The sequence below is a fragment of the Rhinolophus sinicus genome, chromosome 16 (genome assembly GCF_057876585.1).
Source record: "Rhinolophus sinicus isolate RSI-liver-muscle chromosome 16, RSI-T2T, whole genome shotgun sequence".
Taxonomy (NCBI): Eukaryota; Metazoa; Chordata; class Mammalia; order Chiroptera; family Rhinolophidae; genus Rhinolophus; species Rhinolophus sinicus.
The window spans coordinates 147,078,757-147,090,888 of NC_142516.1; the positions used below are offsets into that span (position 1 = coordinate 147,078,757).

The window sequence follows — 12,132 nt, forward strand, 5'->3', positions numbered from 1 at the left end:
GGTCTGAGGAAGTTCTCGCAAGTTATCAATTTTACCACCCACTATTCACTTCTTGCAGGAAGAAGCTAAAAGGTAGAAAAAGGTGGGACAGAAAACACACATGAATAGCAAAGGATGTCAGAATGTCACTTCGTCTTTTCTCCTAGTGAGAAATATCTTTTAGGCTGAAAGTGAGGCACACAGACATACCACTGTCATTAATAATTAATATCCAGCCTCTTTGGAACAGAGTGATACATCTGATAAAATGGACCCAGGCGAAGTCAGTGGTGGCATCGTTGGCCCCTCCCTGCCCTCTTGCCCAGTGTATGATGAAAACAGTTTAGCCATGGTGAGATTCTTTATGAGGCAGGGAAGAGAGGAAGAGCAAGTGTACTTTTCCCTCCATGGTGGGAAGAGCCTAAGCAAAGAAGAGGTCAGTACACCAGTGCAGCATGGGGAGGGGCCTCTCAGGACCGCCATGTTGTGATTTGGGCGAGGGAGATGGAACAGCCAGGGGCAGGCAGGGGCTGAGCAATCACTAAGTTCCTGTGGCTGCCCCAGGGAGCACCAAGCTGCCAGAAGATGCTGCATCCTCCTTTGGCTGTGGACCCCTCAGCCTGAACACATGAGTTGCCTTATTACCCAGAGACCCCCATGCAGCACATCAGCTGTACTGGTTTCATTTGCCACAGTCTGGGCCTATTGTGCCAAGGGCTGAATGGAAGTGAATGTTTCACCCTGGTTTTGCATCCAACAAAATTAAAGAGGAAGATCCAGGTGAACAAATGAGATATATTGAGAGGGAAACGCAGGTGGGGAGAGGAGAGGGATGCATGACCCATAGCCAAGCATATTAACTATCACCAATTAGAGCTGCATGTGAAGACAGTATAGAGATAGCAGTCTTCCTTCTACAGGGAAAGTTCTAGAGTCTTAAGCAGCTGGTATGTAAACCAGGGCCTAGCCTGGATCTTTTGTTTTGCAAATACTTATACAGCACTTACTGTGGTAAACACCTCACAAATATTAACTCACTTAATCATTTAATAAGGTAGGTACCATGACTATCCCCATTTCACAGATGAGGGAAGAGTGACAAGGAGAGGACATAACTAGCCCAAGCCATCCAGCTACTCAGGGTGGCATCAGAATGCCACAGTAGTTGGGTTGAGTGATGTCCTCTCTGGATTTTGAGATCTCTAAGAGTCTAAATCCCATGCAAGTCAGAGCTGCGATTGCTGTTGTATTTCCCCCACCAGCATGCTCTCCTACCGCTCAGTTGACATCCGGAAGAGTCTGCAGTTGGAGGAGCTGCTTGCAAGGGAGCAGCTGGAGTACACCATCGAGGAGGAAGTGGCCAAGCAGACCATCCGCATGTGGCTGAAAAAGTGCTTAAAGCGCATCAGAGCTGTGAGTGAACCAGCAGCATCTGGGGTTCATTTCCTCCTCAAGAGCCTCACGACCAGGGGGATTAGACCTTTCTGTGATTAGCCTTATATCCCTTCAACTGTGTCAACTTCATCCACTTATGATGGTTAGATGATGATCCAAACCTTATCTCCAAATTCAGCTGTATCTTCTTGAGCAGGGTCCCTAAGTAGTTCCTATTAAATCACATTTTTATGTGATCACAGCATGAATGTTTAAGAAGCAGTTTATTGATATTAAAATATGTATGTTCTCCGTTTATTAAACTCAACTGTTCAAAATACCAAAAATCTCAACATATTGACAAGCAATTAAATTTACAAAACTACTATTAAATTGCTCCTAAAAATTCCAACATATCATTGATAATGTTGTGTGGTCTTTAATTAAAATCCACCTCTTTCGAGAGTTTAATGATTTGTTTGCTGCCTCCTGAACTATAAGCTTGTTAAGATTCTCTAACTCATAAATCAATGAACAGATACTGTGTTGGCTTATACTGCATTAACAATGGGTATTTCTGTTAGGTATTTAATTTTATGAAAGTTTTTGACTTATGTTTCATACACACAGCGGGGGGAATCAAATTAATCACTAAACATTTATAAAAGATTTTTTTTCTTATCCTGTTTCTCAGAACAACATCATCTGTAGAAACCCATCTTTCTTTTGGATGAGAAAAGGGATCCAGAGAAATGAAACCCCAACCTCCTATAGCAAGGCAGCTGACACAGCTGTCTGGTCCACCATAGCTCTGCTTGTTCCAGGGATCAAATCTGCCTTCCACAGCCCCTGAGGGGACACAGGGCATGCTGGCTCGCCACCAGACTGCCCTGGCCCCAGGACAGATTGGACTGCTGGGTTGACCTACTCCAGTCCAGAACCAAGACAAGAATGAGGGTTTCACTCTTCCACCCAAGCCTTTTCTGCCTCTTACAACTTAGAGGAAAGGGGCAGCCCACATTGGCTTAATGAGCATAGAATAGCATAAGAAAGGAATAAAACAGAACACCCACATTTGGTGATTTAAAAATTCTATTTTAAATAAAACACAAGCTAGTATCAGTGAACATCACTACTCCAAATATTAGACAAAGGAAAATGGATGGAGTGCGCAATTCCTAAGTCTCTAAGCCTTTCTTTACAGCAGTCTGATACTTACCAGGGAAATTAGTTAAGGATCCTCACTTGGAAGCTCCAAGGAGGTCACCAAGCCTACAGGTTCTTTGGAGAAGAGAGAAGAAAATATGATTTGAATGGTGGGGGGCAGGAGGACGTTGAGCTGATTTTTCTGTTCCTGAAAGAGAATTATATTTCCATAGAAACAGCAGCAGTCATGCAGCATCATTCACAGCCTGAGAGAGAGCCAGCAACAGGAGCTGAGCCGGTTTCTAAATCCCCCGAGTATCGAGACCACCCAGCCCAGTGAAGACATGAACGCTAACAGTCAGGACAATAATATGCAACCTGAGGTAGGTATATGAGGTGTCCTTCATCCCAGGGTATTCTGTGCATTTTTTTAAAATAAAAATAAATTGGTGCTGTTCACGTGGCCATTTCAAACAAAGTGACACTATTTCTAATAGGACGTTTGTAAGTTAAAAAAAAAAAAAATTGGAACATGTTCCCGATTTTTTTGTGTTTTTTCCATCCCAGAACTGGTGGAGGTTATTCAAAAGATTCTGACTTGTGGGATACAAAAATAATGTTAATGACCCGAACGTAATAATTCTGTTGTCTAGAGAATTAACATCACCTCTGTAAGGGCACTTTTTTTTTTTTTTTTTTACCCATTTTCACTTTTTTCCCCATTGTGGACACTATGGATCCATATTGTTTTTCCCATTTGTTTCCTGTTATGTTTTCTTCCTTTCTTAAAATACAGCGAGGGTCCAGGCCAGTGCAGATTAGGAGGAGAGCACGGTATTGAAGTAACTGGTCAATTCTTCCCCCATGCAGACAAGCAGCCAGCAGCAGCTCCTGAGCCCCACTTTGTCAGACAGAGGAGGAAGCCGGCAAGACGCAGCAGATGCCGGGAAACCCCAAAGGAAGTTCGGACAATGGCGTCTGCCCTCCGGTATGTACATCAAATCCTTCCTCCATTGATTAAGGCCTTTTAAAGGTATTTACACTCCATGTGTTTTTGATCTTAGATTTCAAAATACAGTTCTGCACCTAAAGTTATTTACAGTCAGTGAAACAATGAAAAATACATCCTCTTATTAACAACTTTTCCCTCAAAATAATTTCTCTAAATAGAACCATATTGGGGCTTGTTTTTCAGCTACCATGGTTGAGAAGGCTATAAGAATAGTCAAGATCAAGAAACAAAAGAGGAAAGATATCAAAGGCTGCCTGTGTGCATTCAAATCATTCTCAAACATAGGCAAAATTTACTTAATCTGAGAGAGTGAGCAATATGATCATTTAGAAAAATGCCATGATTCTTAAAGCAGGAATAACAATACTTATATAGTGTGATATGATATGATATGATGATATGATATGATATGATATATGATATATAATATGATACAATAAAAGTGCTATAGCACTTGCTGAATGCCAATCAGTATTATGAGTACATGTGTTTCCTCACTTAAGCCTCACAATCACACTCATGTCCACGTTTTAATTATTCAAGTGAGAGAATTTTCTTCTAGGGGAACATGGAGCTTAGGAAAGCCAGGATACTCCCACGAAGGGCACTCAGGTGGAGGGGGAGCCGTGATCTGCACAGCCCAGAGTCCTCCATATGTGGTTTTGTCCGTAAATATCTGAGTCCACAGTAAAGCAGGGGGTTCCCAGTATTCTTTAATGGTGCTCCTTCTTCAGCCCAACCCAAGTGAGAAGGCGAACATGGTTACAAACTCTTCTACAGCATGTCTGTTCCTCAAAGCAGAAGACAGTATAACTTAGATTTTGAGGCTAAAAGCTGTTCAGTGGAACTTAATACCAGAGAAGAAAATCATCTTTTTTCATATCCAGTTTTTTTATTCAGGGATCAGAGAGAATCTAGCTTCTGCCTGCTAAAGCAAAGATGGGAGTGCTGGCAAACAAGATTGAGTAGGTGGCCAGGCCAGGCCATGAAAAGCCTTAAATTACAGGCTGAGTGGTTTCAACTTCATCCTGTAGGCTATTAGGAACCAGTAAAGGTTTCTGAGCAAGACGTGACATTTGTAATTCCTGCTTTAAGAAGAGTGACTTGGCAGCAGAATAGAGAAGGAAATTTCTCCCCCTGAGTCTGGAGGCAGGGCTAGGAGCTGGAAGATGACATAGAAGTCATGGCATGAGGTGATGACATGGACAAAGCTGGTCCAGACACTGGAAGGACAAGTAGAAGAGATGACCCAGGGGAGATGCACGATTCTGGGGGTTCACTTAAATGGATAAATGAAATGATGTTGTCAGAAGTACCTGCAGTCCAAGCTTAGGTATCCCTAGTGTCAGAGATGGTGATAACTAAATGACGTGCTAGGGGGGACATGCTGAGTGTGAAGAGGCAAAGGGCAAGGAAAGGCATTTTAAGGAGGTACCAACAATGTACTAGGTGTCCGGCTATGCATTTCTTCTTTGCCCTTTTTTCTTTTTATTTTTCTTGTTCCCCTTTTATTTCACTTTTTTTTTTAAGTATATAGTTCAAGTGTAGAATGTGACATTTTGACAAACATATACATTATGAAAAGATTACTACAGTCAAGCTAATAACATATGAGCATCCCCTTTCACAGTGACCGTTTATTGTGTGTGGTGAGAACACTTAAGATCTACTCTGGCAGCGAAGTTCAAGTGTACAGTGACTATGATCACCATGCTGTACATCAGGACTCTAGAACTTAATCATGCTGCTGAACTACATCTTTGTACCCTTTACACATCTCCCCATTTCCCCCATCTTCATGACTCTGGTAACCATCATTCTACTCTCTCTGCTTCTGTGAATTTTTGACTTTTTTGGATTCCACGTATAAGTGAGATCATACAGTATTTTTCTTTGTGTCTGGCTTATTTTACTTAGCATAATGTCCTTCAGATTCACCTATGTTGTCACACATTGCAGGAGTTCCTTCTTTCTTAAGGTTGAATAATATTTTGTTCTGTGTATGCATATATATATAACATACATACATATATAACTTACATACATATGTGACATACATATATAACATATAAAACATACATACATATATAACATATATACATATATATAAAATAAAACATTATTCAACTTTGTATGTATACATATATATATGTATTATGTATATGTACATATACAAATATATATACATTTTCTTTAATCATTCATCCGTTGCAGTTAACAGATACTTAGGTTGTTTCCATATCCTATTGTGAATAACACTGCAACAAACATGGGAGTACAGATAGCTCTTCAAGATACTGATTTTATTTCCTTCGAATATATATCCAGAAGTGGGATTGCTGGATGACATGGCAGTAGTTTTGCTATGCGTTTTCTTAGGTCATCTCATTTAATCTATTTTAATTCTCATAATAGCCCAGTGAGGAAACTTACATTCTCTTCATTTCACAATTGAAGAAACTTGGGTTTCAAGACATGAACTTGCCCGTGGTTATATCTACAGGTCACAGAATTGGGACCCAAAACCATGACTGTGGCATCCCAAAGCCATCAGTGTGTCAACAAAACCTTCATACACATGGCTTTATTCAGACACATGGTTTGGAAAGTGAATTTCATGAGCATATTTTAAATATGTCCCTGAATCATTCCTTTTTCACTGATGCTACATTTCAATTTGTTTTAAAAATTGTATTTACCCACATCTTTCTTTCCATACCCTCTCTACATCCCTTCTTCTCCCCTCACTGTCAGTTACTCTATCATTTATTTTCTTTTTCTTTATATGTATGCATATAATACTAATGAATCCTGACTCATACATATTTCTATGATATTTATATTTGCCCAAATTGGACTTTTTAGTAGGGTTTTGTTGTTGTTGTTGTTTGTTAGTTTCTGTAAATATCTCAAAGTGCAAGGGGCAACCAGCACTTTTTTTCAAATGATATTGCTAGTTGTCTGTGAACCTAATTTTCAAGTTCATTATGAATATAAAGAATGAAGTGCTGAAAAGGTTTCATAGTTAACAACTGTGGATAAGACTTGTTCACCAAAAGCATGAGATGGGAACATGATGGTTTTTCAGGAATGGCTTACAATAGAGTAAAACAACGCCATATTGCTCATTGGACTTTGGTTAATTCCACAGCCCCAAAACCAATAAGCCACTCAGTGTCTTCAGTCAACTTACGGTTTGGAGGGCGAACAACAATGAAATCTGTAGTGTGCAAAATGAACCCCATGACTGATGCAGCTTCCTGTGGTTCTGAAGTTAAGAAGTGGTGGACCCGGCAGCTGACCGTGGAGAGCGACGAAAGTGGAGATGACCTTCTGGATATTTAGGTGGAAGTCAATGCAGATGGCAGTCTAGTGGTAAAAACTGTTTTCTAATATTTTCCTCCATTGTCCAGTGAGCATTCCACAATTTATACATCATTTAATTCCAACTCATCATCACATTTTTTAAGTTGATTTTGGCCCTGCCATTGGACAGCATAAAAACTGGTCTATCGGGGCCGGCCCGGTGGCTCAGGTAGTTGGAGCTCCATGCTCCTAACTCCGAAGGTTGCCAGTTCGATTCCCACATGGGCCAGTGGGCTCTCAATCACAAGGTTGCCAGTTCAATTCCTTGAGTCCCACAAGGAATGGTGGGAAGCACCCCCTGCAACTAAGATTGAACATAGCACCTTGAGTTGAGCTGCCTCCCGGATGGCTCAGTTGCCGGTTCGACTCCTGCAAGGGATGGTGGGCTGTGCCCCCTGCAACTAGCAACGGCAACTGAACCTGGAGCTGAGCTGCGCCCTCCACAACTAAGACTGAAAGGACAACTTGAAGCTGAACAGCACCCTCCACAACTAAGATTGAAGGATAACAACTTGACTTGGAAAAAAGTCCTGGAAGTGCACACTGTTCCCCAGTAAAGTTCTGAAAAAAAACAAAAAACTGGTCTATCAAAGCTCTGTATATGATGGGTCATTACCATGTGTTTAAGAAAATTTGAATAATGGCACTATTGGTAATATTAGAAACTAGACCAACACCATATGTACATCATTCAAAAATTCCATATGTTCTATCTATGTAAACAAAGGTGTATATTTGTGCTCTTATGTATTATTACTACCCCTGAAAGAGTGCTAAGCCCAAAGTGGCTAATATTTATAGTACAAGAGCTATAGCTTTAGTTCATGTTTTTCCCACTTCTACTAGAAATACTTCTCTTGGGAGAATTTATTATATAGATTGATCTGAAAAGGTCAGCACTGAGCTCATGCTAAAATGATAGTAATTTTACAAACTACACAGTCTGAATTTTAAAAAGTATATTCTTATTCTCCTATTATTTTTTTAAATATACACACAATATTTAGAGATAAAAAGAAGTCAGTTTCTGTCCTCAATCACTCTAATGAAATTGTTGCCTGCTTCTAAGAGAATTGTATGTGCAGGTACCAGGCAAAGAAATTGACCCAAGGAGCTAACTGGTTTAAAACAAACCTATACGTAGATCCCTTGAGAGACATAGTTACGTAAACATGTTGTTTCTTAGAAAGCATTTTAATAACTGAGTTTAGCAAAAAGAGTAAAACTACACCACTCAGCGTATTTAAAAAAACCTTTACATTTGTGATGCTATCATTGGCTTTATTTTTTACTAAAGATATGTCCATTTTGCCTAAATCACGAAATGAATTGGTGATTTATGAGTTGATCCTAACACACCATCACTGTGTTCAATTGCAAATGACACCCCTGTACCAGAATCTCCTATGGAAGTAATGGTACTGTCAAACTCTTGCTCTGAATTCAATTTAGTTATCCCACAATTCCACTGTATTTGTGTCCTCAAGAAAAATTAAAATGCAAAGTGCTTCCAAAGTACCATTGGGCCTCTTGTGTTGGGTCAACCAAGTAGAATTGCATCTGGGTCTTTAACTACATTATTCTTGGTTGACGATCTGCTATTTAGACTATTTCTTTTAATGGAGTTATTATCTCAGAAGCCTCTGACCCCATCCCCTGGTTGCTTTATGATCTATTTTTCTCTATTTAACATTCTTTAAAATAGCCAAATATCACATTCTTTCTGTATAACAAATGCAACATGGCGGTGACCATCTATTTATATAATTAATTGTGACCATAGATCGTGAGCAATTAAAGTCAGTGCAGCTGAAAAATTTTATTTGGATTTATGTTAGTTTGGAGTTTACATTTTGTACATAATAAAATAAAATAAATATTGGATTTGTAACAGAATTCGAGTTGATCATTTCTAAACCCTTTTCTTGTGAGGGGTTGGGGGTGGGGCCACTAGATAGCTGGCACTTTGCAAACTCTGTATTTGAATATTTTGTCCATAATTAGTTAACAAAAACTCTGTCCCTGATATTCATTTCAGCTCAGCGCCTAAGCCAGAACGTTCCTTTCACTTTTGTGCGCATAAGCCTGAGTGAATACTCTACAGTCCAAATCCATAACAAAGCAGAAAGGATCTTACATGGCTAGAGCATGGGTCTTTACTAGTGCATCAAAACCAGATTTTTGTTTTCTATTTTGGCTCATTACACTTGAGTGATACAGCTTCATTCTCACAAAACTGCTGAGCCTGTCCTAAAATGTCTGCAGTTGATTTTCAGCAGAAAGAACATCACTGCTATTTATTCTGCAGTGAACAAGGGGCAGAACAGCAATGCATTTAAAGCCATAGCACCCTACATTTTCAATTAAATGAAATAGCCAAACAATTCCTGTGGGACTCATCTCTACTATTTTCCTGAAGCCGATAGAGAGACAACAAGCCAAGAAAATAATTGCCACCTTCTCTTCGATTTTTCACAAACATATAAACAGTCCAGTTACGCAGATGGGAAAACTCTGGTCCTTAGGCCAGACACTAATATTAATCCTGTCATCATACCACCCATTGCCTTTAATTAAAGGATACCATGGGTCCAAGGGCATGAGAAAGCGTAAGGGATGGAACACTTGACACAGAAACCCCAAGGGAAACAGACCACACATGCATTGCACATATGGCAATTCAAGAGAACTCAAAGGGAACAGGGATGGAGAGAATGGCCAGACCGATGTTACATGCTCTATTCTCAGTGGTGGTTCGAAGGCAAGACTCATCAGCAGTGACTGGCCATTTGCACCCTGACCAAGCTGAGGAAAATGACATATAGAAGAAAAACCAGAATTATAAAGCCTGAAGCAAAAGCAGTTTCTAAGCCAGTTAAATGATGTGTTTGCTTGTTTCTTTGTGGAAAGTGGCATATTGTAGATAGGTGATAGATAGGTGGTTTTCCATACATCGTTTAACAGTGGTACTCTTTCTCAGAGTCCTTCAAAGGATTCCAAAATATTAACCAGGCAAAAACAGGCAGCCATAGTTGAAACTGGAGTGAAGATGAGAACCCCACTCACAAGACCTCTTCTCACCCCCTGATGTGGGTTGAATCATGTCCCTCCAAAAGATATGTTAAAATCCTAACTCCTAGTACCTGTTAAAGTGACCTTATTCAGGAATAGAGTCTTAGCAGATGTACTGAGTTAAGTTATGCTGACGTCATACTAGAGTAGGGTGGATCCTTAATCCACTTTGACTGGTATCCTTAATAAGAAGATGAGAGAGATACACAGGGAGGAGAAAGCCACATGAAGACTGTAGACACAGAGGGGAGACAACCATTTGAAGACAGAGACAGAGATTGGAGTGATGCTTCTACAAAACAAAGAACACTTGGGGATACAAGAAACTGAAAGAGGTGGGAAAGGACGCTCTGCTAAGGGCTTTGTGGGGAGCGTGGCCCTGCCAACACCTTAATTTTGGATTTTTGGGCTGTAGAACTGAAACTATGAGATAATAAATTTCTGTTGTTTTAAACCACCCAGCTTGTTGTATTTTGTTACAGCAGCCCTGGAAAACTAATGCACCCCCCAAACTCACTCCTAACCAAAGATAGCCTGAACCATCCAACTGCTTCAAGGAACCCAGTTTGAAAAATACTATTACAGATCAAAGATCATGAGCTTTGAAGCTCAACAGATTTTTTAAGTCCTGAATTTGCCGGTTACTCCTTGTGCAATCTTTGCGTGAGTTTCATACCCAATATGAACCAAAATTTGGCTTCTTGCTCTTAAAAAAGGTAGAAGAAATGAATTTGTTCACTTCACTTACCAGAGTTTCACAAAATCTACAAGATGGGTTTAGCCTGAGCTGATGTGCCACATACCCCAAATCTTATTAGCTGTCTAACCTTCCAACCAGAATCCCCAGTTGACCAGATGTCAAGTGGGCCATTTTTCCTGTCCACCACAGCAGGTTGCCAGCTAAAGCAGGACTCAGTTGGTGGAAGACAAAAGATCTGACAGTAAGTCAAGTCCAAGTTGAACTATTCCAGTTTCTAAATCAAGATTATATTTGCTACCTAAGTGTTTGGCACAGCCAGAGGAATGGGTCGTGGGAGACAAAACTGGTCTATTTATTTGGTGTGTTTGAGCTGCGGGAGGTCAGGCTAGAAAAGACTATAACCTCCCCAATCCAATAGGGGTGTGGAGTTTTATAGGGGGGGTAAACAAGATTGTTCCCCCTTCAATGCTTCAGGGGGTTTTCATTGCATTGTCTCTAGCAACAAAGCCCTCCACCTCCACACCCTGGCCCCCAGGCCTCAGTCCAGACTGCCCAGGCCCACCCAGGCCCGCTGATCACAAGCCCCTGAGAGGCAAACAAAGTACAAAGCAAGATGTTTTCTACATTCCAGGCGGCTTCTCCAAGCCTAAGGCAAACACAAGCTGTCAAACACAAGACAAGGTACAAAGCAAGACAAGATGGCTTGTAAGATAAGAAGGTTCCTGTTCCTGGCCTAAATATGGCCTAACACTAAGGTGACCACTGAACGTTTCTTACACCTACGAGTGAGCTGAAAAGTTGTGGGCTACTGGAGTTCATATCTGAGACCAAGGGAAAATTACTGAATAAATTTTAAAGAGTTGGCGGAAAGCTAAAAGTAAAGTCCGTTTTAACTATGGCATGAGTTGAGCTTGTTTAATATACCAATTACACATGTTGAATTGAAGATGTCTGTTAGACTTCCAAGGGGAAATGTAGATATGGTGGTTGAATAGGCTAGGAGTCCACAGAGAAGGATTCACATTGAGGAATATCAGCATAGCAATGGTACTTGAAACCATAAACTGAATGAGACAACTTAAGAAGTCAATATAGAAAAGAGGACAGGTCTGAGGGTCTGTATTAGTTTCTTAGGGCTGCCATAAAAGAGTACCACTGGCTGGGTGGCTTAAACAACCAAATTTATTATCTCAGTTCTGGAGGCTAGAAGTCCATAACCAAGGTATTGGTAGGGTTAGTTTTCTCTGAGGCCTCTCTCCTGGCTTACAGATGGCTGCCTTCTTCCTGTGTCTTCACGTGGTCTTTCCTGTATGTGTGTGCCTGTATTTCTCATAAATTCACTAGTCATGTTGGATTAGGACCCACCCACATGACCTCATTTTAACTTAGTTACCTCTTTAAAGTCCCTATCTCCAAATAATGTCACATTTTTGGATACTGGGTGTTAGGACTTTAACATATGAATTTCAGGGGGCAAAATTCT

The 12,132-nt window shown here is 40.5% G+C and overlaps 1 protein-coding gene across 5 annotated transcripts in view; it reads left to right on the plus strand.

The window, feature by feature from the left end:
• The window catches only part of NALCN (sodium leak channel, non-selective), a 294,980-nt gene extending 286,207 nt beyond the window's left edge, over positions 1-8,773 (plus strand). For all 5 annotated transcript variants that reach the window (XM_074329501.2, XM_074329500.2, XM_074329499.2 and 2 more), the window contains 4 exons: positions 1,242-1,392; positions 2,733-2,882; positions 3,370-3,487; positions 6,663-8,773. In XM_074329501.2, coding sequence (XP_074185602.1) covers positions 1,242-1,392; positions 2,733-2,882; positions 3,370-3,487; positions 6,663-6,856 — 613 coding nt within the window. In that variant the 3' untranslated portion in view covers positions 6,857-8,773. The remainder of the gene's footprint in view (positions 1-1,241; positions 1,393-2,732; positions 2,883-3,369; positions 3,488-6,662) is intronic.
• The last annotated feature ends 3,359 nt before the right edge of the window (positions 8,774-12,132 follow it).